The sequence below is a fragment of the Sorex fumeus genome, unplaced genomic scaffold, assembly GCF_029834395.1.
Source record: "Sorex fumeus unplaced genomic scaffold, SorFum_2.1 ptg000006l, whole genome shotgun sequence".
Lineage (NCBI taxonomy): Eukaryota > Metazoa > Chordata > Mammalia > Eulipotyphla > Soricidae > Sorex > Sorex fumeus.
In genome coordinates, this window is record NW_026606063.1 from 1,050,176 (window position 1) to 1,076,732 (window position 26,557).

The window sequence follows — 26,557 nt, forward strand, 5'->3', positions numbered from 1 at the left end:
AGACGGGGCAGGGCCACTCGCCGGCCTTCCGTGTTCTCGTCAGATAACAATGAAGCCAAGACCTCTGGCCCAAGAGAAGATGGAAATAGCTGCCACGCGATTTGATGTCTGATTGACAAGGAAACGGGTATTTTCTAAGGTGACCATAGTTGAACGTTGGCTCAAGGGAGAGGAATCTTTGGTTTGATTTTCAAGAGAATGAGACTTACGAAAGCAAAAGAGAAATTCTACTATCAGTAACTTCCACTGATTTTTTGGTAACAGATGAAAGTACAGCAGACCCATCTTTCCTAATGAAAATTTCCTTTGTTTACAGTCTGTTGGTTTGCAAACAATCTTGTAACATTGATAAGGAACAATGGGAGATTTTTAAGTAGAGCCTCTAACATGTTGTGTCATTTAATAACATACACTTTCTGTCACTTTTTGAGTACTTTCTGATTATCAGTACGTCACCGTTTTTACGGTGTGTTTCCACAGTAACACACCGGACTGCGGGCTGGTCCTCACTGGCACGGGCTGGGTGCAGGAGGTAGGAGTAACTTGTCTCGGGAGCTGGCATGGGAGTTCTCGCTGCCTATTTTTAAGCGTGTTCTTTTTTTTTTTTTTTTTTATTGAATCACTGTGGGAAAGGTTACAAAGCTTTCAGGTTTAGGTCTCAGTCATGCAAATATCAAACACATTTCCCTTTACCAATACTTATTTTTTACCATGAAGAACCCCAATAAAACCCCACCCCCCACCCCTCCCCGTCCCTGTGAAGCAGATGAATTCTAGTTAACACTCTATCTGCTTTGATTAGATTCACTGTTTCAATAAAAGATTCACCACTATTATTTAGAGTTTACCCCCCCCCCCCAAATCAGACATGCTGAAAAAGCATTGTGAAGTGATTTGCTTTCTACAGCTGGGTTCAAGAATTAAATGTTGGTTTTGGATTTCTGTTAAGCGTGTTCTTTACATGCTCAAGGTATCAGTCATGTTGCCGTGTATCCCTGCTGGTGTATCAATGTAGAGCTGTTAAGTCATGGTATGCTAAACATCTGTGGAAGAGAGTTTGGCATTTGGGAGGACAGCTGTCCCTTTCCAACCCAGTGTTTCTCACCGGTGCCAGTTCTAACAGTTCACCGTGCTGTTCCCTGGAAGCCAGTCTTCGAAGTCTCAAGTTTGCCAACCTCCAGACCGCAGTGGCTTTTCCTGACTCAGCGTTACCAAAAATATTCAGAGGCGACTGGACTTCTTACTCAACAGAAGGACATTTTGGCTGCACTTTATACCAGGCTGCTGGAAGTCTACCAGCCGACTGCATCTGTGCCTTTCGCTTTCTTTCTTGTGAGCTAACTTGCTGTCCATATTCAATGTCGACCCCTTTGAGTATGCAGAAAAACATGTTTCGATAATGGTTTTAAGTTTCATAATAAACATGCATGTTTTCTTATAAAAAAAATCATGTGTAGTCACATTGGCATCATCCAAGACAGTTAAACGTTTCTAAGTTCTGGAAGCCACCAAATCCATTCGGACACACAGGCCTGAGAGAATGTTCTAGAAATCTTGTTTCTCGTAGCTGAAAGAACAGGGAACAAAACCAATGTCCAGCCCAAGGAAAGCCGATCTGGTCGTTTCCCCCAGGGCAATGTTACGCAGCCGTGAAAACGCATGCCAGTAAATGCAGTGCAAGGCTAGGGAGGAAGAAAGGCAGGGAGGGGCTGGGTAGTCCAGAGTCCCAGCGGGTCCCTCCGTGTCGGACCTCCTCCGTCTGATTGGCTGTCGCCCGGACCCTCGGTAACGCCGCGTTTGCTACCAGAGAGCAGAAATGACTCGGCTGCCACCTTAGCAGAAACAGCCAGGGGAGGGCAGACGGACAGACGTGAGCGGCCAGGACACTGTCTGGGGCTCTGGGGTTGTGGAGGTCCTTGGGGGGCTGCCCCCATAGCTGCTGCTGTTGGGCGCATTCAAGATCAGCCCGGAAGGAGGAGCTGTCACGCAGCCGTGGTCTCGTGGTCAGCCCCCTCGCCCACGCGAGCCGGTGGTGGGTCACTGCAGCGCCTCTCGGGCCTGTGCCCTGCAGAGCTCTGCCCGTCTCCCTGTGGGCTCTGGTCGCATCTCAAGGTCTTCTGGGCCACTGTGCGTTGACTTGGTAGGATTACGGCTGATCTGTCCTTTCTCCCTTGCCACAAGGAGCCTAGGTTTATCGGGGCACACCCATCACTCACAGTGCTCCCGAGTCACTCCCATTCCTTTGTTTATCTGACCCCACTTCCATGCTCTCCTCCCCAACCAGTCAATCAGCTTTTCCCCTAATCAGACTTTGTTCATTTGTAAGGTCAGATCCTTCTGGGACACTGAAATTGTATTGCAAGCTAATATTGCCTTTCTCCTCCCCTTATGTCTTTTGAATAGTTTACTTGAAAGCAATTTCCCTTTTGTATAGATAGAGGAAGACTGCTAATATTCACGATCACGGCCATCCTGTTGTTCGTCGATTGCCTCGAGCAGGGGATTCGGCTCTTGGGTGGGTTGCTCTGCTGAGAGAGTATCTGTCCTGGAAGCGGCTTTCCCCGAGGGAAAGAACTTGACCCCTGTTGATTGTGACCACACGTATATGTAAGCCCAAACCCCTCATATGTTGGGATTTAAGGAGACTGTAAGAGCGGGCTGGGGCATCAGGATCCAGGCTCCAGAAGAGGAGAACGAAGATCCAGATCCAGATTCCAGAGCGAGAAGGAAGATGAAGGAGGGTCGAGGAGGAGAATGACATAGCATGGCGGAGGAAGAGGCGGAGAGGAACGGAGATGGGCAGGGAATAAGCTGCAACGGACACCAACCGCCTGGCCCTCGTGTCCCTCCTCCGCCCGCCCATCGCCATCGCCCTCCCCGGGGTGGGGAACCGGCCTGAGACTCCCGAACGCGGGCGGCGGGAGAGACAGAGCCTCAGCTGTCTTCTGGAGTCTGCACAGGCTGTTGCAGGGTGGGAGATGTTTCCGGCTCCGTTTTCCTGCGTGGCCATGCAGTTCCGCAGCTCCGCTTGCTGCAGTGGCCGTCCCTGGACTGCCTGACGGGGGAGACTGGCCGGTCACTGTCCGCTCGAGCCTCTTGGCCCAGGCTCCCCCAAGCCTCCGCCCCTGACTGTCCGGGACCCAGGGCGGCTTCCCGAGCTCCTTCCCCGCGTCCCAGGCTGAGCGCTTCGGGGCCACCCCTGGCGGTGCCTCAGCCCACGCAGCTTAAACAAGTCCCGTGGGGCTCTGGCTGGCCGAAGGGGGCCTGCAAGTGGGAACGCCAAGAAAGGATCGAACTCGGAGTCCGAAGGAAAGAGAGGCTAAAGGCGTTTGGACTGCTAGCATGGTTTTATTTCTCGAACACCAAAAGTATTAAAAGACAGTAGCCAACTATACAAATTCCAATCTTGTGAACGTACACAAAAATGTCAGGACGTTCTGAAATTCAGCAAGTTTGTTGGGTCACACATTTATCAAACCTCCCGATTCTTAAACGCCTTTAAAAGTGCATCGGTAACATCGCACACTGCCATTAAGGCTCTTCTGGGCCACACCCGGGTGCTCAGGGCTTCCTCCTGGCTCAGGGCTGTCCTTGCAGGGGCTCCGGGGTGGGGCAGAGGCGGCCTCGGGGATCGAACCCAGGGCAGCGTGGGAAAGGCGAGTGGGCTATGGTATCTCCTGCCCGGCCATTCTAGGTCTGGCGCGGTGAGTGCCTCAGGCTGACTGGATTTCAGAGGTGTCTCTGGATGGCTGTCTCTGCCAACAGTCTCACTGCAGGGGACCCTCCCTCCCGTGTGCTTCTGCGGAGGGAAGGGAAATCATTCCAGTTCCTTGGGCCCAGGCCTCTAAGGTGCTGTTCTCCGAGCCTCAGTCCCTCCATGGGCTAGTCTGGGAGCAGTGAGCGCTTGGCTCTGCTTCTTTCTGGTGGTCCTTTGCCCAAGAACTCAGTGATCACAGGAGACAGGGGGTGTCCCTGTCCTGCACAGCCTCCCCGGGAACAAAGCTGGCGCTCTCGGTGCTCCGAAGGCAGCCGAGTTCCCCGGGGTCACCCCGAGCCCCGGCACCTGCCGAGCCCAGTCCTGCACTGACAGCGCACACACTGGCCACCGGCTTTGCGCGGACACTCAGTCTCGAGGGCAAAGTTCTCCAGAAGTACAAGTGGAAGCAAACACGAGACTGCAGGAGGAACCGGGGAACTGGTTTTGTTTGTGTCTGGGGAACTACACTCGTCAGGTTGTTTCTTTACGGAGACTGGGTCAGTCGTCGTGGTCGGCAGAGGGAGACTTGGTCAGTCGTGGTCGGCAGAGGTTGGCCCCGGGCAGTTGGAAGAAAGGTCTTCTTGATCTGCCACGGGGAGGAGAAAGCAGAGGATGAGGCAACTTTCGCAGCAAGCCTCACGTGAGGAAACTGTTCTGACCCAACACACATCTTTTAGGTCTGGGCCACTACCTCCTGTGACACACCAGGAAGACAGGAAACAAAAAAGCAAACACTCTCCTCCCGTTGTTCATCAATTTGCTCGAGCGGGGCCAGTAACGTCTCCATTTTGAGACTTTTGTTACTGTGCTTGGCATCGAGCTGGGTTCGATTCCTCCGCCCCTTCGATTCAAGAGCCCGGCAAGCTACCGAGAGTATCTCGCCCGCACGGCAGAGCCTGGCAAGCTCCCCGTGACGTATTCAATACGCCAGACACAGCAACAACAGAGTCTCACGATGGAGACGCTACTGGGCCTGCTCGAGCCAATCGACGGACAATGGAGGACAGTGCAGTGCAGACGGGGTGGTTCTTTAAGGCACGGTCCCCACTGTCATCGGGGGCAGACAAGTTTCACACCGTCTGGGGGCTCCGGGCCGTCGTGGAGACAAGCAGAGCCTCGCATGGTCAACCCGGTTCTAGCCCCGGCACCTCATCACGGGTGACCCGAGCGCAGAGTCAGCCCTGAGCACTCCGGGGTGCGGCGCCCACCCCACTCCCGGAAAACCAAACCAACCAGAGCTGGACACCGAAAGGCACGGGGAGTCGCTGTTGGGGAGGACAGCCCCGGGGACTTGAGGCGAGGTCCTTACTCTCATAGGCCGTCCCACACCAGATGCAGTACAGGTGCTCCTCTCTGAGGTACCCGGTCAGGAGCCGCAGCTTCTCCAGCACCTAGACACGAGAGCGAGCGCTGGTCACACCCAGCGGCGTTCCAGCTCTGCTCCCCTGGGCGGCGCCGCATCAGCCCACCCTGCGCCCATGCCCATCGGGACTGGGAGGCAGCGGGGCACAGACGGGCCGGCCAGCTCCGAGTGGCCCTGAAGGCCCCTTCCCTCCTGAAGGCCGCCGGTGCTGTGGACACGGTCACTCCGGCTGAGACCTTTCCGGGCACAAGCCAGGGCAGACATGCGCGTGTCATCCCTTGAAGAATCGCCACTTTCTTCGCATTGTGTGAGGGGTGTTTTGGTTTCTGTGTGTGTGTGTGTGTGTGTGTGTGTGTGTGTGTGTGTATGGGGGTGGTGACTGGAATCATTTCCAGAGGAGATAACAAAAACCAAAAGAATTTCCAGGGGCAGCTCGTGCTTGGCGAGAGGGTCGGCCCAGCTCCAGGCAATCTCTGCAGCTCTGCTTTGGGGCCGGGGCAAGGAGTGACCAGACGAAGCAGACCCTAGGCTGGGAGGCTCCTACGCGCGGAGGACGCTGGCCAAGGCCTGGGGACACTCTGGGTGCCCCTTGCCCCTGGCGGATAGAGCGCGGACTGCCCCCACCCCCGCCCAGGGGAGACCCCCCCTCTGAGGCACATACGCTCAGCTCGTCACTCGGAATTTCATCTTCATCTTGATCTTTCTCCTCCTCCTCCTCCTCCTCCTCCTCAGCCTCGTCTTCCGGCCTCAGCCAGTACCACGGCTCCCTGGGAACCTGGATTTGCTGCAGACGCAGATGCTTCCGTCAAACGGGGCGAAAGGCAGGCGTGCACGAGCCCATTGTGGCAGGCAACCTGCATCCTCCTGGCAACGAGCCCCTGAGAGCACTGCCCCAGGAGCCGAGCAGTCCACGGGGAACTGTGGGACGCAGAGCCCGCGGCGCTCACTGCCTGCCCGAGCAGGGACAGAAGCCGCGGGAGAGAATCCACGCATGCCGGGAAGGCCGCAAGGACCTGCCGTGCGCTCAGGATCCAGAAATGAAAGGGGGGAGGGGGGCCCCAGCCACGCTTCTGGACAGGAGGGCGAGTCGTCAGGCACCGCGGAGACTTCCAATAAAGTGATCTTGTTTTGATGGCCGTGCAACGGCCATCAAAATTGGGGGAAAAAAACAATTAAAGCAAAATAAGCTAAAAGCAAAAGTGGACCCTGGGGGCTGGAGCGACAGCACAGCAGGTAGGGCGTTTGCCTTGTGCACTACCAACCCGGGTTCGATTCCCAGATCCCATAGGGTCCCCCGAGCACTGCCAGGAGTCATTCCTGAGATCGCCAGGTGTGACCCAAAAAGCGAAAAAAAAAAAGTGGGCCCTGGAAAACCATTCAAGTCAGAATTGGCGCCAGAGCGCGATTCTGCTCCCTTGGGACAGGCGGGGAGCTTGGAGGCTGCTGGGACGGAGCACTGTGGTGAAGAGTCCCCTAGACGCCAGGGCCGGGAAGTCAAAACCCCCACCCAAGGCGGGAGTCGGAAGGTGTGACGTCAGCTATGCCCGACTGTGCGGTGGGGACGGCGGCTGACCCCGACTGGGCCATGGGCGGGGGCGTGTGCGGGGTGGGGGGTGGGCCTTGCCTTCTGCGTGTCCAGCTGCTGGCAGGCTCGCTGGCTCCTGCGCAGGTCGGCGTCCAGCTTCGCCTCGTCCTGCTTCGTCTTGAGGCGCAATCTAGGCGAGAGGGCAGAGTCCGTCGCGGCCCCCTCCCGCGCCCCGGGGTCCCTTGGCCGCGGCACCTCCCGCACCCCTGGGCCCTGGGCTCCGGCCGGCCGGGCGAGCCGGGGGGCTGCGCGCAGGAAGCCCCACGCCTCCGAGGGAACCGCCCCCAGCTCCACCCTCGGTTCTCTTCTCCCCAGACCCAGAACCGCACCGGAACTGCTCGGCGGCGCGCTCCGCGGCCAGGCTCTGCAGCCGCGCCCACCGCAGCGCGCGCTCCCGCCTCTGCGCCGCTCTCCGCTTCAGCAGCGCCTCGTGGCCCACGCCGCTCTTCCCTGCTCGGACACAGAACTCCGTGAGCCCCGCCCGCCCTCCGGGCCGGCAGGCGAGGTCACTCGACGGGAAGGAGGACACGAAATGACACCCGAGGCTTCTTTTCGGCTGGGGCTTTCTGAGTCCCACCGGCGATGCTCAGGGGTTCCCCCTGGCTCTGCGCTCAGGAATCACTCCGGACGGTGCTCCGGGGACCATAAGGGATGCGGGGACCGAACCCAGGTGGGCTGTGTGCAAGGCGAGCGCCCAACCTGCTGTGCTATCGCTCCAGTCCGACTCTTGAGTTTCTTGTTTTACTGGCACTCAAGTGCACAGTCTGATTTTTCCCAAGCTCACGATCTGCTCAAACAAGGCAGCAATACCACACAGACTCTTTGTTTTATTTTGGGCCACACCCAGCAGTGCTCAGGGCTTACTCCTGGCTCTGCGCTTAGGGGTCAGAGCTGGTGAGACTTGGGGACCTCATGGGGTGTCAGAGACCAAATCTGGTCAGACGTGTGTAAAGCAAGCACCTGACCAGCTACACTAACCTCAGACACGTCCCCGAGGCGGTTCTATGGCACAAGATCGGCGACGACACCACGTTCGAGGAAAGGCATCTGTTTGGCAAACACACGTCAAGGCAAAGTGGAACAGCCGAGACGCTCGAAAAGGATCACCTACCGGTTTTGACATTAAGAGGAATCGGTTCAACAATCCCAGCACCTGAAAGACAAAGCAGAACGCGCGACTTTATACCGCCCACGGGGAAGCCCCGTTGCTCGAGTGCTGTCACGATTCGGATCCCAACACAAACCCTCAGCTGCCAACTCGCTCTCTGCACGCAAGCACGCAGCCCCACCAGCTCCTGAGGACCCCGCGGTCCCCAGGCCGGATCCCTGCTCCTCCACCCCAGCCCCGTGCGCATCCCACAGGATCAGCAAAGGGCGGCTACCACACGCACTCCTGTGGCAGTGACTTCGAGCCCCCGGGGAATTTCTCGGAGACTGTTCCCAGAGGAGGGCGGGGAGGGCGGGGTACCCAGGCCAGAGTTTAACGGCAAAACCGAGACATCACACCTCCAAGGCGACACCACTGCCCGGGGGAGGAGAAAATGAGCCCGGTGCCAAGAGAAAGGAGGGAAATGCAGCGCCAGGGGTAATTCCTGAGTGCAGAGCCAGGAGGGACCCCTGAGCATCCCAGGTGGGACCCCCCGCAAATAAATAGCACTGTCCTCCCGTTGTTCATCAATTTGCTCGAGCGGGCCCAGTAACGTCTCCATCATGAGACTTGTTGTTACTGTGTTTGGCATATCGAATACGTCACGGGTAGCTTGCCAGGCTCTGCCGTGCAGGGGAGATACTCTTGGCAGTTTGCCGGGCTGTCCGCGAGGGGTGGAGGAATCGAACCCCGCTCCGCTGGGCTGGCCGCCTGCAAGGCAAACACCCTACCGCTGTGCTATCGCTCCAGTCCACTAAATAAATAAATAACTGCTTTGATTTCAGAAATTGATTAGAAATTGAGGCTTAACATTCCCAAATAGAAAAGTAAAAAAAAAAAAAAGACACAATGAGAGTCAAAACAGAAATTATGCCAGTGGCTGAGGGCGTAACCCAATCAGGGCTCACGGGCCATGCTAGGGAACACCACTGACTGTGAAGGGAAGTCGCAGTGGGGGTGCTCAGGGCTCGGGGCGTCTGCTCGGAGGGTGAGTCGGGCCCTCGGCCCTCCCGCACGATGGAGACGGAACTGGTGCCCGCTCGAGCAAATCGGTGACCAGTGGGAGGACAGTGAAAGTGACAGTGTATATGTGTGTGTGTGTGTGTGTGCGCGCGCGCGCGCGCTCTCCGGCCACTTTCTGAGGCTGCGCCCGGATTCGCGGGCGGCCTGTGTCCGGGGCGGAACTGGTGCCCGCTCGCTCAAGCAAATCCGTGACCAGCAGGAGGACAGTGAAAGTGACAGTGTATATGCGTGTGTGTGTGCGCGCGCGCGCTCTCCGGCCACTTACTGAGGCTGCGCCCGGATTCGCGGGCGGCCTGTGTCCGGGGCGGAGCCCGCGCGGAAAACAAAACCACGCGCGGGCCGGGAGGGATTCGGACAGACTCGGCCGCGGGCGCACCGGGCCGGACCGAGGACCGAGGAGACGGGCGCGCGGGCGCGGCCGGGCACAGACGGGGCCGGGGGCATCGGGGGCGCGCGCTGCGGGCCCGGGTCTCGCCGGGTAAGCGGGGCCAGCGGGCCGGGCACGGCGGGGCGGACACAGACGGGGCCGGGGGCGGCCGGGCAGGCCGCGGGCGCGGGCGGGGCGGATCTGGGTGCCCACCGGGAGGGCGGGGGGTCGGCGGGGAGCAGCCCGCGGTCGGGGCGGTTTGGGGTCCGGGGGGTCCGCGCGGGGCATCGCGGGGGGCAGGGCGTGACCCGGACGCGCGGGGAGCTGCGGGGGGCGGTCAGGGCGCGCTGGGGACCCGGGGCGCTGTCCCGGCCCGAAGGGGCGCGGGGTCCCGCGGGAGCGACCCGGGCCTGGGGGCGGCCTCCGGGGCGGCGTCCGGCGTCCTGGCTCGGCCCGACGGGGCGCGCCGGCCGCGTCCTCCAGCGGCTTCCCGCTACTTCCCGCGCGCCGGAAAGTCCCGCGCCCGCGCAGCCCCGCGCCGCCCCGCGCCGCTGCGCGCCTTCCAGAACGTTCTTCCGCCTCCCTCAAGGCCCCGTCTACCCCGCGCGTCTGGGTACCCGGGTCGCCGGTCTTCCCTGAGCCCTGGGCACCTTCCTCGAGCGTGCGCGCGCGTGTGCGTGTGTGCGTGTGTGTGTGCGTGTGTGTGCGCGTGTGTGCGCGCGCTTGCACTCAGTGCTCCCTCCTGGCTCTGCGCTCAGAACCCACACCCCCACATTTGCCTTGGGTGTCCCTCGCCCTGACCCCTCCCTAGGCTGGGTGCCGGCACCCGTGTTTGCACTCGTGACCTTGTGGCTCCCACGCAAACACACGGGATGTGAGTGGGTCCACCCAGACCAGGCTCTGGCCCTTGCCACCCCCGGAGGCAGAGGATGGCACGAACCACTGGGCCTCCTTCATGGGGCCGGGGGAGGGGGTGCGCATGTGCCTGCTGGAGACTGATGTGGCCGCATGTCCCCTCGTAGAGGAGTGACCAGGCATTGGCCTCTGCCAACTCCTCCCGGACAAGAAATGGCTGACGATTCTAAACCTGGGTTTTACATAGTCTGTGCAGGGTCCAGGCGGTCTCACTCCCAAGGCTCCTAGCCCAGTGCCCTCGGAATTGGCTGTGCTGCTCGCCCATCACAAAAGCCTGGTGACTGAGGGTACGGGGACAGTGGGGTCCCCACCATGTCCGGGTCACCTTCCCCTTCACGCACCTCTGAACAATCGCCAGGGCTCCTCCACCTCTTCCTTCTCCTCCTCCTCTTCTTCCTCCTCCTCCTCGTCCTCCTCCTCCTCCTCCTCCTTCTCCTTCTCCTTCTCCTCTTCCTGCTCTACCTCCACCTCCTCCTGCTCCTCCTCTTCTTCCTCCTCCTCCTCTTCCTCCTCTTCCTCCTCCTCCTCCTTCTCCTCCTCCTCTTCTTCCTCCTCCTCCTCTTCCTCCTCCTCCTCGCCTCCTCCATGGAGCTAGCATTTGATATTTGGGGAATTAAAAATCAGCATTCCGTGCTTTTGTGACTGAGCTTCGATGGCCGGAGCGTTAGAAACCAGCTGGGAAAGGCAGAGGCCGAGACGCAGGGGGCTGAAACAGGACCCTCCCCCCCATCACTGTTCTGATGAGACTTTGGCTGGTTACTGGGTTTGACTTTTCCTTTCAAGTCGTAAATCAGACTCAGTACTTCTTGGTGCCGGGCTGGAGAGGCAGTACGGGGGTTTTGTTGTTGGCTCTTGTTTCGGGAAGCGGTGGCCACACTGGTGGCACTCAGGACTTACTCCTGGCTCTGAGCTCAGGGATGACTCCTGGCCAAATGGGGTCCTGAGCTTCAAACTCGGGTCACTGTGTGTGCAAGGCGCCTGACCCGTTGTGCTATCACTCTTGCCCAGACACTCGGCCAAGCCTGGTTTGATCCCTGGCATCAAATGTGGTCCCTTGAGCACCACCAGGTGTGATCCCTGAGTGTGGGACCCGGAGTGGCCCCTGAGCACCGGCAGGGTGGCCCCCAAAGCAGACCACACCGGGCAGGGCTCTGCTGCTACCCGGCCCTGCTCTCTCTGCCCTTGCCCCTAGGTTTCAGTTCACGTGCAGAATCAACGGGAAAGTCTACGGCAGGGAGTTTGCTGGCTCCAAGCAGAAGGCCAAGCAGCTGGCCGCCCAGAGGGCCCTTGAGAAGTTCCACTCGGAGGACGCGGCCGCGGTAGGCGTCGCCCTGGGCTTGGCGCTGCTCCCTGCGTGTCGTGTTGAGTCTTGCCTGTGTGACCCGGTCATGCTGCAGACCCCAGGGCTCTCTTCCCACCTCTGGGCCTTGGGGGGTTCGGTGCTGAGGCCCTCCCGAAGCGTTTTTGGACCGGACACGCACTAGGGGCGGACGGATGTCCCCTGGGCGCTGGGCAGTGTGGTGAGGTTGCAGTGGGGCCTGATCGCAGCCGTGGTGCCTTCCAGAGACCCGAAGTGCCCCCGGAGGCGTCCATCGCGTCCATCAGTGAGAGCAGTTCCTTGCTCAGATCCCGCAGGCTCAGGTGAGGCGCGACCAGAGGGCGGTTGCAGGATGAGGGGACCCGGGGGACACAGGGTGTTCCTCAACTCAGCCACCCCCTCCTGCAGCACCCTTGAGTCGCTCTCTGGAAGAAGCTCCCTTGACAGAAACTGCCGCAGTGACGGCTGGGACTCCTCCCCGTCCTTGGTAAGTGCTCCAGGCTCAGCTCCATGTGTCGCCTGCACCCGGGCCGCCTTGTCGATGCGGTCAGGGTGCAGCCCGTGCCTCCGTCCGTGCTTCCAGCCGAATCCCCAGCCCTGCCTCCGTGTTCTCCCATATGTTTCTGGTCTTGCTCCTTCTAGAAACCTCTAGAAGAGGCTTCTTAGGAGGGCTCTTGGGGCGGGGGCCGGAGCTACTCCAGGGAGCATGTGATTCTCACGCACAGAGTCCGGGGTTTGAGCCCCAGGATCACAGGGCAAGTGAACAACCATCAGGGCCCAGGGATGCAGCTCATCCGTGGAGCACCCGCTTTGCAGGTGTGAGATCCTGGGATTGATCCTGGCCATTGCAACAACGACAGCAACAAAATTAGTTTCATTCGGAGAGTTTTCCTTCTGCCTTTAAAATCAGAACTGCAGCTGGAGCGATAGCACAGCAGGGAGGCCTCATGCGCCAAGTCTGGGATGTGTGTGAAGAACTGTACCGGGAAGGGCCGGGTATAGTTCCGGGGAATGGGCCTTTGTCAGAAACCCGCTGGCCTCGAGGATGCTCAGGAGGCTGCAGCCAGGATACCGGGAGGGAAGGGGCCAGGAGAACGGCTGCGAGGGAGAAGGCAGCAGACGGCTGCGAGGGGCGGACAGAGGGACCCCCGGCTGCGGGGGCCGCGGCGCAGAGGACGCAGTGGCGGGGAGCGCCAAGGGCCCCACGGGGCTGTGAGGGCCCCAGAAGGAGCCAGGAGAGGCCCGTAGACTGTAGGTGGGCAGAGAAGACCCTCAAGTGGGAGGTTTCGTAGCTGTTGGCGTCACACAAGCCCCTGAGCCCCCTCCCGGCCAGCCCCGTTGCTCTTTGCAGATTCTCCTTCCCTCTGATTTTGCTCTTGAACTTCAGGGCACCTCCAGAAGCAGCAGCAGCAGCAGACAGCTGCCCGAACACCATGGAGAGGAGGTGAGGAGAGGCGGGGGCGTTGCAGGCAGGCCGACCTCTGCCGGGGCAGTTCCTGGTGGTCTGGGCGCAGCCAGTGAGCGAGTGTTGTGGGAATGTGTGAGGGTGTGAGTGTGTGTGAGGGTGTGTGTGTGTGTGTGTGTGTGTGAACTTGTGAGGGTGTGAGTGTGTGAGGGCTTGTGTGTGTGTAAGAATGCATGTATGTGTGAGAGTGACTGTGTGTGAAGGTGTGTGAGTGTGAGTGTGTGTGTGAGCATGTGAGGGTTTGTGTGTGTGTGTATATGTGTGAGTGTATGATAGTGTGCATGTGTGGGAGTGTGTGTGAGAATGTGTGCATGTGAATGAGTGCATGTAAGAGTGTGTGTGAGAGTATGTGTGAGGTTGTGTGGCTGAGAGTGCGTGTGTGAGAGTGTGTGTATGTGTGTGACTGTACAATAGATTATGTATTTATGGGAGTGTGTATGTTTGAGTGTGTGAGTGTGTATTTGTGAGTGCATGTGTGTGTGAGCGCATGTAAGAGCGTGTGAGTGTGTCTGCGTGTGTAAGAGTGCGGAGTTTATCTGTGTGAATGTGTGTGAGTGTTTATTTGTGAGTGCATGTGTGTTTGTGTATGTAAGAGAGTGTGAGTGTGTCTGGGTGTGTAAGAGTGCAGAGTTCATCTGTGTGGATGTGTGTGAGTGCGTAGGGGTCAGAGCCGAGGGCCTTCCGCACACGCAGCCTCAGCTTCCTGGCACTTGGTCTCCCGAGAAGGCCCTGAGGCGAGCACAGAAGACCACGGCAGTTGTCCATTCGGGGGTGCGGGGAGGAGGCCGGCGCCCCTGCCCCCGGGCTTATTCCAGGAGCAAAGGCGCTCGCAGGCGCGGGCGGAGAATGGGGACACAGCCGCTTGTTTTGCCGCTTTTTGCTTTGGGGGCCACACCCGGCAGTGCTCAGGAGTCATTCCTGGTGGGGCTTGGCATCCAGTGTGGTGCTTGGAGTTGAACCCGGGTCAGCCCCCCTGCTGTCTGTCTCCAGTCCTGGCCTCAGCATTGAGCTGCTGGCCTGGTTGACCGAGAGTGACCAGGATTAACTCGGAGGCCCCCAGGACCCGTTGAGAGGCCCCGGAAGGAAAACATGAAAATGAAATTCCGGGGGCCCTTTTGCCACAGGGGGTTGCCTGGAGTGGAAAGAATCAAGAGCCCTTAGCTGGGAACCGAACCGGGAAGAGACTCGTGTGGCCACTGTGGGCTTCGGGCGTGGGAGGCGCCGCCACGGATGCCGGGGCCAGGCCACGAGCCGAGGGACACAAGAAAGGAGGACGTGGGGCCCTTGGGTGTGGCTGGGGCGGGAAGGGGTGCACCTGGGGAGAAGGAAGCCAGGAGGAGCCTGCGCAGGACGCCGTGTCAGCCCTGCCAGGGGAGGCAGCCACGGAACTTTCTGCGTCTGATCAAGCGCGAAAATTGGTGCTGGGTCCTTCTCGTAGGGAGGGACAGTCAGGCGAGACCCCATTGTGCGGGGTGCTGGGGACCGACCCCAGAGCAGGGAGGGTGGGGGCAGGGCAGTCGCGTGTCCAGTGGAGGGGCAGCTGCTGAGAGCGGGTTCAGACGAGGGCACGCACGTGTGGGGTGTGTGTGTGTGTGTGTGTGTGTGTGTGTGTGTGTCTGTCTGTCTGTGGGTGTGTGTGTGAGAGAGAGAGAGAGAATGTATGTGACTTACTCCTGGTTTATCAGGGTTGTAGAGTTTGAAATGTTGGAAGTCCAACATTTTTAACGAGCTGATACAGTTAAATTCTAACTGGGTGGCAGCTTTGGGGTATATGTGTGTGACTATCTGGTCTTCTGGACATACAGAGAGATGGGGGGGGTCACCCATCCCTGACTCCTTGAGAGCCTGGAGATTTCAGCCACAAAACCTGCATACCTGAGTTTTTCAGCAAATTATATTCTAGGTGAGGCTCGTCCTAAGCAGTGGGGTCTGGCCAGTAGCAGGGTGGCAACTGTGGAGTCTAGAAGTTTCCACTGCTGGGGTTCTACTTGTGTGGGCGCTGGGCTGACCGCCGCCCCTCCAGGGTGCCCTGGACGACTCAGCCTGGCGTGGGGTCCAGAAGAGCCTCTGTAACTTGTTGTTCTCTTTTGAGATTCATCTATGAGTCTCTGCGTCAGTGAACACATTAGCCTGTCTCACGTGGTGGGTAGGTTCAGGAGGGGCAGCCGGCAGGCGTTTCGGGTCAACCTGCGCTCATTGCTCCCACCAGTGTGCTCAGGGCCTCGGACGTAACAGGACGCCTTTTAGAGCTGGAGCAATATTCGGTGCTTGGTCGCTTGCCTGTTTGATCCTTAGCACCCCACGTGACCCAACAAGCGCCCGAATCATGGTCCCTGGGTGAAAGCAGGAGTAAGCTCTGAGCACTGCCAGGGGGGACCCCCAAACATAACCAAAAACAGTGGCCCTCTTTCTGAGTGTCAGCCCCTCCTGCTCACATTCTTGTTCTGGGGTGGGATGTGGTTCTCCCATGGTAGCAGACGTGCTTTTGTTCTGGGGCTAGAGGGCCAGAGAGCTCAGTGGGCAGGGCACATGCTTTGCATGCAGGAGCCCAGGCTTGGAACTGTGGCCTAGCACAGCACCCCAAGCATGGAGCCAGGACAAAACCCTCCACCCCACGGAGCTGGGGCCGGGCCCCAGGAACTGCCAGGGGTGAGCCCAAAACAAGCTAATGGAAGATTCTGGGTCAGAGGCTGCTCTGACTCCAGGCTAAGGGAGCGTCAGTGGAGCGGTGGGTGGGCTCACACCTCCGGAGAGTAACTGCAACCTTTGTCTCTTAAGCCCTGTTGAGGACTTCACAGACATCGAACTAATTGGCTTTGGAGCATATGGGCAAGTTTTCAAAGCTCGTCACAAGATTGATGGCAAGACTTATGTTATTAAGCGCGTTAAATACGACAACGAGTAAGTAGCAAAAGTTCGTTCCGTTGTCTGACTATTCCTTTTTTCAGTATAATAATTTGTGTAGAATAATAGTACTGTATGAAGGAGCATTACTGACTTTTTCTAGCTGGCCTTAAAAATGTCATTCTCTGGACCGTGCGTTCAACTACGGCGCCGTGCCTCCCCGGGAGGGAAAGGGTGTTGCTCCCTTCTGCCTTTCCCCCCCCTGGCAGCAAGGTGGTCGCTGCCTCAGAGCTTACAGGAAAACCAGGTAGGAGCTGGCTGTGATGGGGCAACTGCAGTCTCATGGGAAGGGGGGCAGTACCAGCACGTCCTTCATGCCCTACCGAGGTCACATGTTACCCCCCACGAGCAGCTCTCCGGCAAGGCCATAACACCAGACACACAGAAACCAATCTCGTAATCATCTGGCTCTTTGCAAAAATCCAAAATTGTGGCCGTGTGACATTATATGATTCTCATAACCAGCTATAGAAAACAAAGTATTTCACAATGCCTTTTCTGCAATTCTGATTGTCTGGGGGGAAATTCTAAACAATAATGGTGCATCTTTTGTCAAAATAATGAATGTAATCAATGTAGAGAAGAGTTAAGTAGAAATCATCTGCCTCACAGGCATTTGGAGGGCTGGGAGGGGGCCGTATACTGGGGTTCTTGGTGGTGAAAAATGAATACTGCTGAAGAGAAACGTGTTTGACCATTGTATGACCGAGACTTAAACCTGAAAGCTTAGTACCATTCTCCACAGTGATTCAATAAATAAATATAAAAAGAAAAAAATAAATAAAATAAAAAAAATTGAGGTGGAGTTCATGCCCAATTCAGTCAGCTAATCAGTGGCTGAATAAGTAGCAGTACTCCTACCAAAAAAATAAATGTCATTCTCGGGGCTGGAGCGATAGCACCGTGGGCAGGACCTTTGCCTTGCATGCGGCCGACCCGGGTTTGATCCCTGACATCCCATATGGCCCCCTCAAGCCCTGCCAGGAGTGATTCCTGAGCGTGGAGCCAGGGGTAGCCCCTGCGCATTGCCAGGTATGACCTGAAACGTAAAAAAAAAAGTCCTTCCAGGGCTGGGGAGAATACTTGGGCCGGAGCCTTGTCCTGAGTCCCCGGCCTGGCGCCCTGTAGCTCCACATCCCCGTGCTTGGTTACCACGGGGGCGACAGCTGCGGCCCCAACTTTGCAGGGGACCCCCCGCCTGGGAGGGTTTCTGTCTCGGCTAGCTGCCCCCGGTCCTGCTGCACGGTGGTTCCTTAGACTGTCTGGGCGAGGGGCCGGAGCCACAGGACAGCTGGGAGGGCACTGGCCTTGCCAACCTGGGTTCGATCCTTGGTTACGACCCAGAAAGCCAACCCTCCGCCAAAAAGAAAAAGTGTCTGGATGAAAACTGAAGTCAGAGAATCACTGAGCTTAGACGAAAGAGTCCTTTGGGAGTTTTCTTTTTTTTTTTGCTTTCTTCCTATTTTCGTTTTGGTTTAGGTCTTTTGTCTGTCTTTGAGCCACGGCACGCCTGGCTGTGCTTGAGGCTGACTCTCGGCTCTGTGCACAGGGGTCACTCCTGGCAGTGCTCAGGGGACCCTATGGGATATTGGGGGTCGCACCCAGGTCGGCTGACCTCATGGCAGGAGCTCTCTGCTGGGTTGCTTCTCCAACCCAAACACACAGGACCTCGTTGGGCGATTTTTAGGGGATCCGTGGGGGGATTCACCCCTGGCCGGTGCTCAGGGCTGACTGCTGGCTCTGTGCTCAGGGATTAGCAACGTGATGTGGCTCAGGGAACTGCGGGGTGTCGGTGGTCGGCCCCGGGGTCACTGTGTGCAGGGCCAGCGTCCTGCGTGTCGCGAGCGCTTTCCGGCCCTTTCCCTTATTTTAAAGAGGAGACTGAGATCCGGAAATGAAGCGGGGACCGGAACTGAAGGTGGCACTGCCCCCCACCCCCCCCGCTTCACACGCATTTTAAATGCTTCTTTATGAAGAAGCGTTTCATAAGAAATCAAGCTGAAGGGGGTCCTGACCATTGATTGTGCCTATGGAGACAATTCTCTTTTGAAAATTTTAGACTTTTTTTTCATTTTGGGTGACACCCAGCGATGCGCAGGGGGTCCTCCTGGCTCTGCGCTCAGGAATGACTCCTGGTGGTGCTCGAGGGACCCAATGGGATGCTGGGAATCGAACCCAGGTCAGCCGCGTGCAAGGAAAACGCCCTCCCTGCTGTGCCCTAAAACTTAAGTCATTTTTATTAATATTTATTTCAACACCATAATTTACAAATCTCTCATGACCCAGCTACTTGGGCAGTCACTGTTCCAGCACAAGCCCAGTGTGACCCCCCCCCCGCCCCCAGCGTCCCCATTTTCCCAAACACTTCCCAAGTCTTCCCTCTTTGCAGACACACAAGAATTCATTTTTTATCGCCTGTTATGACTAAACGGCAAATTATCAAAAAATAACTTAGCTAAATCAAATTGGTGGAAATTGTCCTATTTCGCTGTGGAGTCATTAGCCCCTGTCTGGTGGTTTCTGCGCAGCTTGTGGGTGGCTGGCCTTCTGGGTTACTGTGTTGGTTGTAATGGAGCACAGTTGGCTTCTGTGCTACTATCTCATCGAACGCCCCCTTGATTTCTAGAAACTTTATGTCCATAGGACTTTGTTTAATTAGAAAAGGTGGTTGTTGGGCTGCGGAGGCAGCTCAGGGGGCGGCTGTGGTCAAAGCCCCAGGGTCCAGCCCCAGCACTGGGTGGTCTCCCGAGCACCAGCAAAAGCATCTGCTGAGCACTGAGATGGGAGTTTCCCTGAGTACTGGGTCAAATTTGAGCACTGCAAAAAAGAGAGAGGGAAGGAAAGAATGAAAGAAAGAAAGAAAGGAAAGAAGGGAAAGAGGGAGGGAGGGAGGGAGGAAGGAAGGAAGGAAGGAAGGAAGGAAGGAAGGAAGGAAGGAAGGATGGAAAATAAGAGGGATATAGGAGAGAAAGGAGAAGGAAGGAAAGGAGGGAAAGAAGGAGGGAAGAGAGGAAGGATGAGAGGAGGAGGTAGGAAGGAGGGGGGAGTGGAGAGGGGAAGTCAGTGCTTGCCAGCCAAGGGGGCTGCTCACGGAATCCAGCGTGACGTGACATCAGTGCAGGCTGCAGAATCCCAGCGCGCGCCTGGCCCCGGAATCCCTTTCTGGGCACGGCAGAAGCCGCTGCCGCCGGCTTCCCTCCGCTCTGCCGTGTGGGGGCTCGAGGCAGGGCCGAGGGGGCCCCGGGCGGGGGCTTGGGACTGACCCCTGGGCTCTGCACATGCGGCCAGGGGCTCCTGCTGCTGCTTTCATGCGGAGGGCAGTGGCTTCGCGACGCTTCTTTCCCTGGTGAGTGCCGCAGCATCCTTTCTGGGCCACGGGCTGCGGGGACCTCGGAAGGGCCGGGGAGGCAGCGTGTGCTGTCAGGGGGGACTCCGCGTCCCTGTGCTCTTCCTCACTTTGGCTTCTTTGATTCTTTTCCCCAGGAAAGTGATGCGTGAAGTCAAGGCTCTGGAGGAGCTCAGGCACCCGAACATCGTTCTCTACCACGGCTGCTGGAAGGGCCCCGACGACTGCTTCATGGACTATGAGTCGAGGTAACACGACGAGGTCTCGGGAAGGGGCTGGGACGCCGCACAGGGCAAAGGCCCTCTCCTCGCCTTGGCTCGCCTGGGCTCCGTCTCGGTGCCGGACGTGGCCCCGAGCACCCCCAGGGCGGACCCCTGAGCACTGCTTGGTCGTCCCGGGGCCCCCGGGCACTGCCAGTGTGTCCCCCAGTAGCAGAGCTTCTGGAGCCCAGCACTGAACTGGCCCCACACCCAGACGCTCGGCCCCAGAGCCCGCCCTGACGCTCCTGCAGAAGCTGCTCCTCAGAGCCAGGACGCACCTTTCCCACGTGTGGGGGGCCTCACATGAGAGAGGGCGGAGGTCACGGCAGGTCAGGGGCCCGGCCCCTCTGCAGGCCCCAGCACAGAGCCAGGAGTCAGCCCTGAGCACCGAGCCAAGAGTCAGCCTTGAGCACTGAGTCAGGAGTCATCCAGGACTCAGCCCTGAGCACAGAGCCTGGAGTCAGCCCTGAGCTCCAAGCCAGGAGTCAGTCCTGCGCACAAAGCCAGGAGTCAGCCGTGAGCACCGAGTCAGGAGTCAGCCCTGAGCTCCAAGCCAGGAGTCATCCCTGAGCACTGAGCCAAGAGTCAGCCCTGAGCACCGAGCCAAGAGTCAGCCCTGAGCACAGAGCCGACAGTCAGTGATGAATGCTGCCAGGTGTGGCCCATTACACCACTAGGCCTGTTAGCTAAACAGTGCTCTGGGCAACTGGGAACCTACCAGCCAAATTTTAGAATGTGTCTTTTAAAATTTTGCTGTTTATTCAAATTATTTTTGAATTTATACTTCTCTTTTTTCCTTTTTCTCTGCAGCAGTCCATTTGAAGATGAGGAAGAATCTCCTCATGCTAGCGGGTAAGAAGGTGTCCAAGAATATTGGGGACACGGGAACAGGAGGCGAGAGCTCGCAGGAAGAGACCCCACGGCTGACAGGCATCTTAAAATGGTTACTTGGGGGGCCAGAGCGACAGCACAGTGGGGAGGGCGTTTGCCTTGCATGCAGCCGACCCGGGTTCGATTCCCAGCATCCCTGAGGGTCTCCCGAGCACCGCCAGAAGTCATTCCTGAGTACAGCACCAGGAGGAACCCCTGAGCATTTTTGGGTGTGACCCCAAAGAGAAGAAAAATGGTTACTTTGTTTGGGGGCCACTCCTGGTCCCCAGCTGTCAGGGCTAAGTCCTGGCTCTGTGCTCAGAGACCCCTGCTCGTGGGGGTCAGGGGCCAGACGCGGTGGCAGGCCAGCGCCCTGCCCGCTGTGCGACCTCTCTGCCCCCTCGTGCTACTGTGGACAGCTTTGTGCGCCCGAGGCAGATCGGTGAGAGCCGAGGATCAGGCTCGCAGGAGCCACTGCCTTGGAGACAGGCCGCCCCGGGCGTGCGCACCAGGGCCCGATGTCGCCACGGGCAGCTGCTGACCGCTCAGCGTTGGGCAAGACGGCGGAATCCAGAGGGTGTCTGGGGCTCTGAGCGGAAAGGCTTGTCCCGAGAGGGGCACGGAGAAGCCACAGCAGCAGTAGAGCTTTGCAGGTGGGAGGCCCCGGGCTCTCACCTTTTTTTTCTGTCACTAAACACTAAAGTACGACCAGGGCCTTGCACACGGGTGACCGGGTTTGGTCCCCAGAACCCGCCGGGAGGGATTCCGGAGTGCAGAGCCGGGAGTCAGCCCCGAGCATCGCCGGCTGTGGCCCTCCTTCCCGAATACCATCTCTAAACATCAGAAATGAGTAGAACCAAAAGTGTTTTCAAAGCCTCTGCAAGACAAAGCGTAGTTCTTAAACCTTTGCGTTTGGGTTTCCTTCTCTCTGTTGCTGTGAATCCTGGGTCCAGGCCGGAGACTGAATGCCTTTTCATCCAAATGGAATTCTGTGGTCAGGGGACCCTGGAAGAGTGGATCGACAGGATGAGGCATCAGAAGCCCGACACGGCCCTGGCATTACAGTTTTTTGAACAAATAGTTGAAGGAGTGAATTACATACACGAAAAAGGATATATTCATAGAGACCTCAAGGTAAGCGGTGAAAGTTTCATCAGGAATTGAGCGGTAGCGTTTCAGGAATTCCAGATCTGTCTTCTCAGCTTTTGTTTTTCCCTTCAATTTTTTTTATTTTATAAAGTAGTTCACAATCTTTGATTACATTTAATATTCTAACACCAACGCCACACCATCACACCTTCCTCCTACCATATTTCGGATGTTTCCATCCCGAGTCCCAATTCCTGCCCGAAATAGTACTTTTGTATCGCTGAAAATGCTACAAAAAGGTTTCCTTAGAGGAAAGACTGTGAAGATTGTTGTCTTCTACCCAGGGGCCATTAAGCCCTTCTGTAAGAGCTCGTTAACATATTGCTAAAGGTTGAGCCTTATGTGGTTTACATCTATATAGATACCTATGTATCTATCAATCTATCTATCTATCTATATATATCTGTAAAAAAATATTTCCCTCTAAGACTGGTTGCCTCCTGCTTTGAGCCCCATCAAATGTGGTGCGGTGCTCTTGGAGTATGGTGGGGTGTGTGGTGTGAAGGGCTGGTTGTGCGGTCCAGGAATAGGTTCGCTTGAGGGTGAGGCTCGGCCCGAGGTGTGCAAAGGGGCCGTGAGCCTGGCGGCAGTTGAGTTCTGGAGGTTTGGGGCTGCTTGGGCTGGGTCCCTTGGGGCAGGGAGGGGTCGCACCCGCCCTCCTCCGGGGCGCCCCGAGTGAATCAGCCTGGCTCAGGGCCCAGCGGCATGGTTATGACTTTATTTTTCTAATTTGTATTTATTTCTGATTTGGGGGCCCCTCCTGACGATCCTTGGGGCTGACTCCTGGCTCCGACTCGGGGATCACTCCTGGTGGGGCTCGAACCCCGGTCGGCTGCGCAGGGCCAGCCTCCTCCCACTGTACTGTTGCTGCAGCCTTTACATGGCCAGTCTGGACGAGCTGTGTCTGATTCGTGAAGGCCGGGGTGACCCGAACTCCCCTCCCTCCCCCGGCCCCCTGCTCTCTCTCGCTGGTGATGATGACCTCTGAGTTCCTATTCTGGTGCTTTCGAAAGGGGACACCAGGCCCGGCCCCTCACCTCTTGGGGAAGGAGGAGCTTCCAGCTGTAGGCCCGAGTCTGGGGTCTTCCTGGGCATTCGTGCCCCCAGACAGGCCATGTCTAGTGCTGCATGTCCCCTCCTGGGTCAGAGGTGCTGTGAGACAGAGCTGCTGGTCAGGCCACCGGCTAGCCTCGAACAGGTGTCGCAGGCGTCCCCTGGAGAATGTCGTGTCCACGCTCGCCTGGAGCCTCTAGAAAAATGCCCAAGGCCAATCCACGACCAGGTGGGGCAAGACTCACCAGAGGCCCCCGGGACTCAGGAGACCCCCAAAACAGCTTCCACCTAAACAAATGGGGTGCAGTAAAGCCCTGTCAGTATCCACCAGCGTCGGGTGGCAAGGACTGGCCTGGAGCAAGGACCCTGCGGGGGGTGCGTGGGGACTCCTTAGGCTGGCAGGGAGGTTGCCTGCCTCACACATGGCCACCCCTGATGGATCCCTGGTACCCCCATATATGCTCTGCACCCCCCCCTACTGGGTGATTCCTGAGAACCACCGTGTTTGGCCCCAAAATAAAATTCTAAAAAAAACAAATAGCAAAAGGAGATGAAGAGCGAGACAGGGTGAGAGTCCTCAGCCCGCTGCCCCCGGTACGCAGAGGAGGCGAGAACAGCCTCTGTGGTGGAGACGCCTTTTCTGGGCCCCCGTGAATCCTCGTGAGCCCGGGTCTGTGGGCCGGGTCTGGCCTGCTCTGGCGGACGCTCAGCCAGCAGTGGGCTGCGGCCTCCAGCCCGCCTGTGCCCGGGCCCCTGCCGAGAACCCGCATTCCCCCAGACCCTCCCAAAGTGGAAGGCAGGGCCCGAGAGACGAGCGGGCGTAAGGCGCTTGCCACTCGGTTCTGTCCCCAGCAGCACCCAGGGGAGTGGAAGTCCTGGGCACCGCTGGGCCCACAGCGGTAAAGGAAATTTCTCTCGGGGCCCTGATCCTCGAGAGAGACTCTGAGCGTCTCTCTGCAGTGGGTGCTCTAGGCTGGGGGTCGGGGTGGGGGTCGGCACAGTTCTTCATGAGCTTGCTTGCTGGGGCCCGGGAAGTGGCGCCCTCAGGAGCCCACATGCCAGCAGCCGCTGCTCAAGGGGCTTTGGCTGGCTGGCGCGTCTGTGAAACGGTGCTGCTCTTGTCCCTTCCTTAGCCGTCGAACATATTTCTCGTGGATGAAAAGCAAATAAAGATCGGAGACTTTGGGTTTGTCACCTCCCTGGAAAACGACAGCCAACGGACCACGGACACAGGGACCGATTGGTACAGGAGCCCGGAACAGGCCAGTGCCCTCCTGCCCGCCTTGGGGCTCTTCCCTTTGGGGGGCTGGGCTGGGTTGGGGGCCACATCAGCCTTGCTCTTTGCCCAAGAGTGATGCTGGTTGGTCCTCGGGGCCCACGTGGGGGTCGGACCTGGGTTGGGTGCTGAAGACGGTTCATTGCCTTAACTCCTGTACTGTCTCCTCAGGACCCACACTTTTATCTTGTTATTTTAACATTATTCTCCAGCTCAGTGCTCAGGGCCATAAGCCATGCTGAGGATGGGGCATTCCCCGGTACTGTCTCTCCAGTGCCATGTTATTCTTTTTCTTTTTCCGTGCTCGGCCTGGTGCCCTGCCCTTGGCGGCTCTGGCCTTGCCTGGAACGCTTCTGGCGGGGGTCGCGTTCTGCAGGATGCGGGGCCCTGTGGTGCAGGGGTGCAACCCAGGGACCCAGACATACCACCTGAGCTGTCTCTCCTGCCCCATATTCTTTGGTGGTTTTGTTTTGGGTTTTTTCCTTTGGGGCCACACCCGTCGATGCTCTGGGGTTCCTCCTGTCTCTGCACTCAGGAATCACTCCTGGCTGTGCTCGGGGCACCCTACGGACTGCCGGAGATCGACCCTGGGTCGGCCGCATGCAAGGCAAATGCCCTGCCCACTGGACTTTGGCTCCGGCCGCTCCTGCCCGATATTATTTCACTGGTTTCGTTCCTTTCGGGGCTTGGCGCTCAGGAAACCCAGGCCCTTCCCGGCTCACGGCTGGTCCGTGCCAGGGACCAGAAGTTCCCTGGGGTGCCATGGGCTTCTTGGGGGCCTCCGGGCTCTCCTCTGGGGTGCTCTGGCTACTGTGGTGCCAAGATGGGGGTTAGCTGGGGTCAGCCACACACAAGGGCACACCTGAAGGCTGGTCCCTGCCAGAGCTGAGTCTGAGCCCAGAGCCCTGAGCACTGAGCTGGGAGTGAGCCCTGAGCCCTCCTCCCCCCAAAAAGACATTTTGGTCAAATAATACTTTTGGCTTGGGAAGGCATGTATGTTATTATCAAGAGCATCCTAAAGGGAAATACAATTTGGTTTCTTTAGAATTCCTCAACCAATTATGGAAGCGAAGTGGACATCTATGCCTTGGGGATCATTTTCCTGGAACTTACTCACATCTGTAAAACTTCTATGGAAATAGAAAAGGTGAATCTTCTGGGGGGAGTTGCCAGGGCCACTCGTGCTGGACCGGGCAGCTGCGGGCTGCAGTCAAGAGGGACTTGATCTCTGGCTGCTCCTGAAGTCAGAGTTTCTCCTAGAGACCAACCCTGGGGCCGGGTCCCTGTCCCGAGCCGCTCCGTGAAGGACCAGGCGGTGTCCGGGATCAGAGCCGGGCATCCTGGCTCAGGCAAGCGCCTACTTGCCGCGTGACATCTCCGCCCTGCACTGCCAGTGCCCCAGGGAGTGCTGGGTCCCTCAGAGGCCCAGGCCCGAGACCCGGCAGTCTCGCCCCCTGGAAGCTGGCTGACTTCTGCTGGCACTTCTTCTTGAAGCCAGTCTGTCCCGTTTGGGTTTTGAGCCGCACCCAGCGGTGCTGAGGAGTCACTCCTTGTGCCAGGGCACTGGACCCAGGTCAGTGGCATGCAAGGCGAGCCGGAGCCCCTGCTGGCTCTCGGGCCCATGGGGTGAGCGATTTGTTGGATGACCTGCTTTGCCGTCTTTAAGATGCTTGGGGGGGGGGACATAAAGAGACAGGGGGAGACAGGCTGAGAGAGAGACGGGGGGTGGAGAGAGAGCGAGAGAGAGTCAGAGAGAGAGGAAAGGGGAGAGAGGAGAGACAGAGGGGGAGAGAGAGACAGAGAGAGAAAAGAGAGAGGGGGGCAGTGGTCAGGGCAGTTGCCTTGCACACAGCCAACCCGGCACCCCACCCCACCTGGTCCCCTGAGCACGGCCAGGAGTGACCCTGAGCGCAGAGCCTGAGTAAGCGCTGAGCTGGGTGTGGCCCGGAGGCAGAAGACAGGAAAAAGCGACTCCCGAAGAGTGGGGTGTGCCCGCCTGCCTCTGGCAGGGAGTGACCAAGTGACCCGCACAGGGCTGGCATGTGGCTTCCCTGGAGGCAGCAGCCCTGAGGCAGAGGGGCCGTGGCCGGCAGGAGCACAGTGGGGCGGCAGGCCTGAGGAGCACGGGCCTCCCGCGGGGGCAGCTTCTTTTCTGGGACAAGGTGGTGTGGGGTGGGGTTGAGGGAGCCCTGGCCGGGGTGGGGGTCCCCATGGTGAATTCCCACCCCAAGTCAACAGCTTCCTAACAACCATGTTCATGTTTCGTTTTCAGATCTTTTCACAGCTAAAGGAAGGAGAAATCCCCAGAGGATTCTGCAGCAGAGAAGTAAGCGTTCGGCAGCCGAGTGGCGTTTGGTTCCGCGTGTTGTGCGTGAAAATGCGCTCTTTCACTCTATGCTGACTTGTGCTCTCGTTCCAGAAAGCTCTCCTGGAGCAATTACTCGCAGAGGACCCCTCGAAGCGACCCAGTGCTCAGGAACTGCTGTATACCTTGAGGAGCTGGAAGGACGGGGCTGGGTCCATCGAGCACAGGACGTGCTGCAGCCTTTCTGACAAGGCCACTACCAACATTCCCTGGTCTAGGAACTGTTAAAAACTTATTAGGGAGAATTGTTAAAACTGGGGGCGGGAGCAGTTGTACAGCAGGGAGGGTGTTTGCCTTGCCCGCGGCCAACCCGGGTTCGATTCCCGTCATTGTATATGGTCCCCCGAGCACCGCCAGGAGTAATTCCTGAGTGTAGAGCCAGGAGTAACCCCTG

At 58.1% G+C, this 26,557-nt stretch overlaps 2 protein-coding genes across 2 annotated transcripts; one reads left to right on the top strand and one right to left on the bottom strand.

Annotated features, from left to right (window-relative positions):
* Positions 1-4,140: 4,140 nt before the first annotated feature.
* Positions 4,141-8,767, bottom strand: LOC130034129 (G patch domain-containing protein 11-like). The gene is made up of 7 exons (XM_056125689.1): positions 8,761-8,767; positions 7,817-7,858; positions 7,035-7,191; positions 6,745-6,835; positions 5,782-5,904; positions 5,067-5,148; positions 4,141-4,343 (listed from the first exon to the last, which is right to left on the bottom strand). Exons 1-7 carry the CDS (start codon positions 8,765-8,767, stop codon positions 4,288-4,290), a joined length of 558 nt encoding a protein of 185 aa, XP_055981664.1. The 3' UTR covers positions 4,141-4,287.
* LOC130034140 (interferon-induced, double-stranded RNA-activated protein kinase-like) lies at positions 8,766-26,391 on the top strand. Its single transcript, XM_056125698.1, has 12 exons — positions 8,766-8,803; positions 11,350-11,476; positions 11,722-11,798; positions 12,827-12,919; positions 15,719-15,841; positions 19,328-19,432; positions 20,065-20,088; positions 21,274-21,454; positions 23,656-23,784; positions 24,844-24,945; positions 26,071-26,124; positions 26,218-26,391. The coding sequence occupies exons 1-12, from the start codon at positions 8,766-8,768 to the stop codon at positions 26,389-26,391; spliced, it is 1,227 nt and encodes a 408-aa protein (XP_055981673.1).
* The last annotated feature ends 166 nt before the right edge of the window (positions 26,392-26,557 follow it).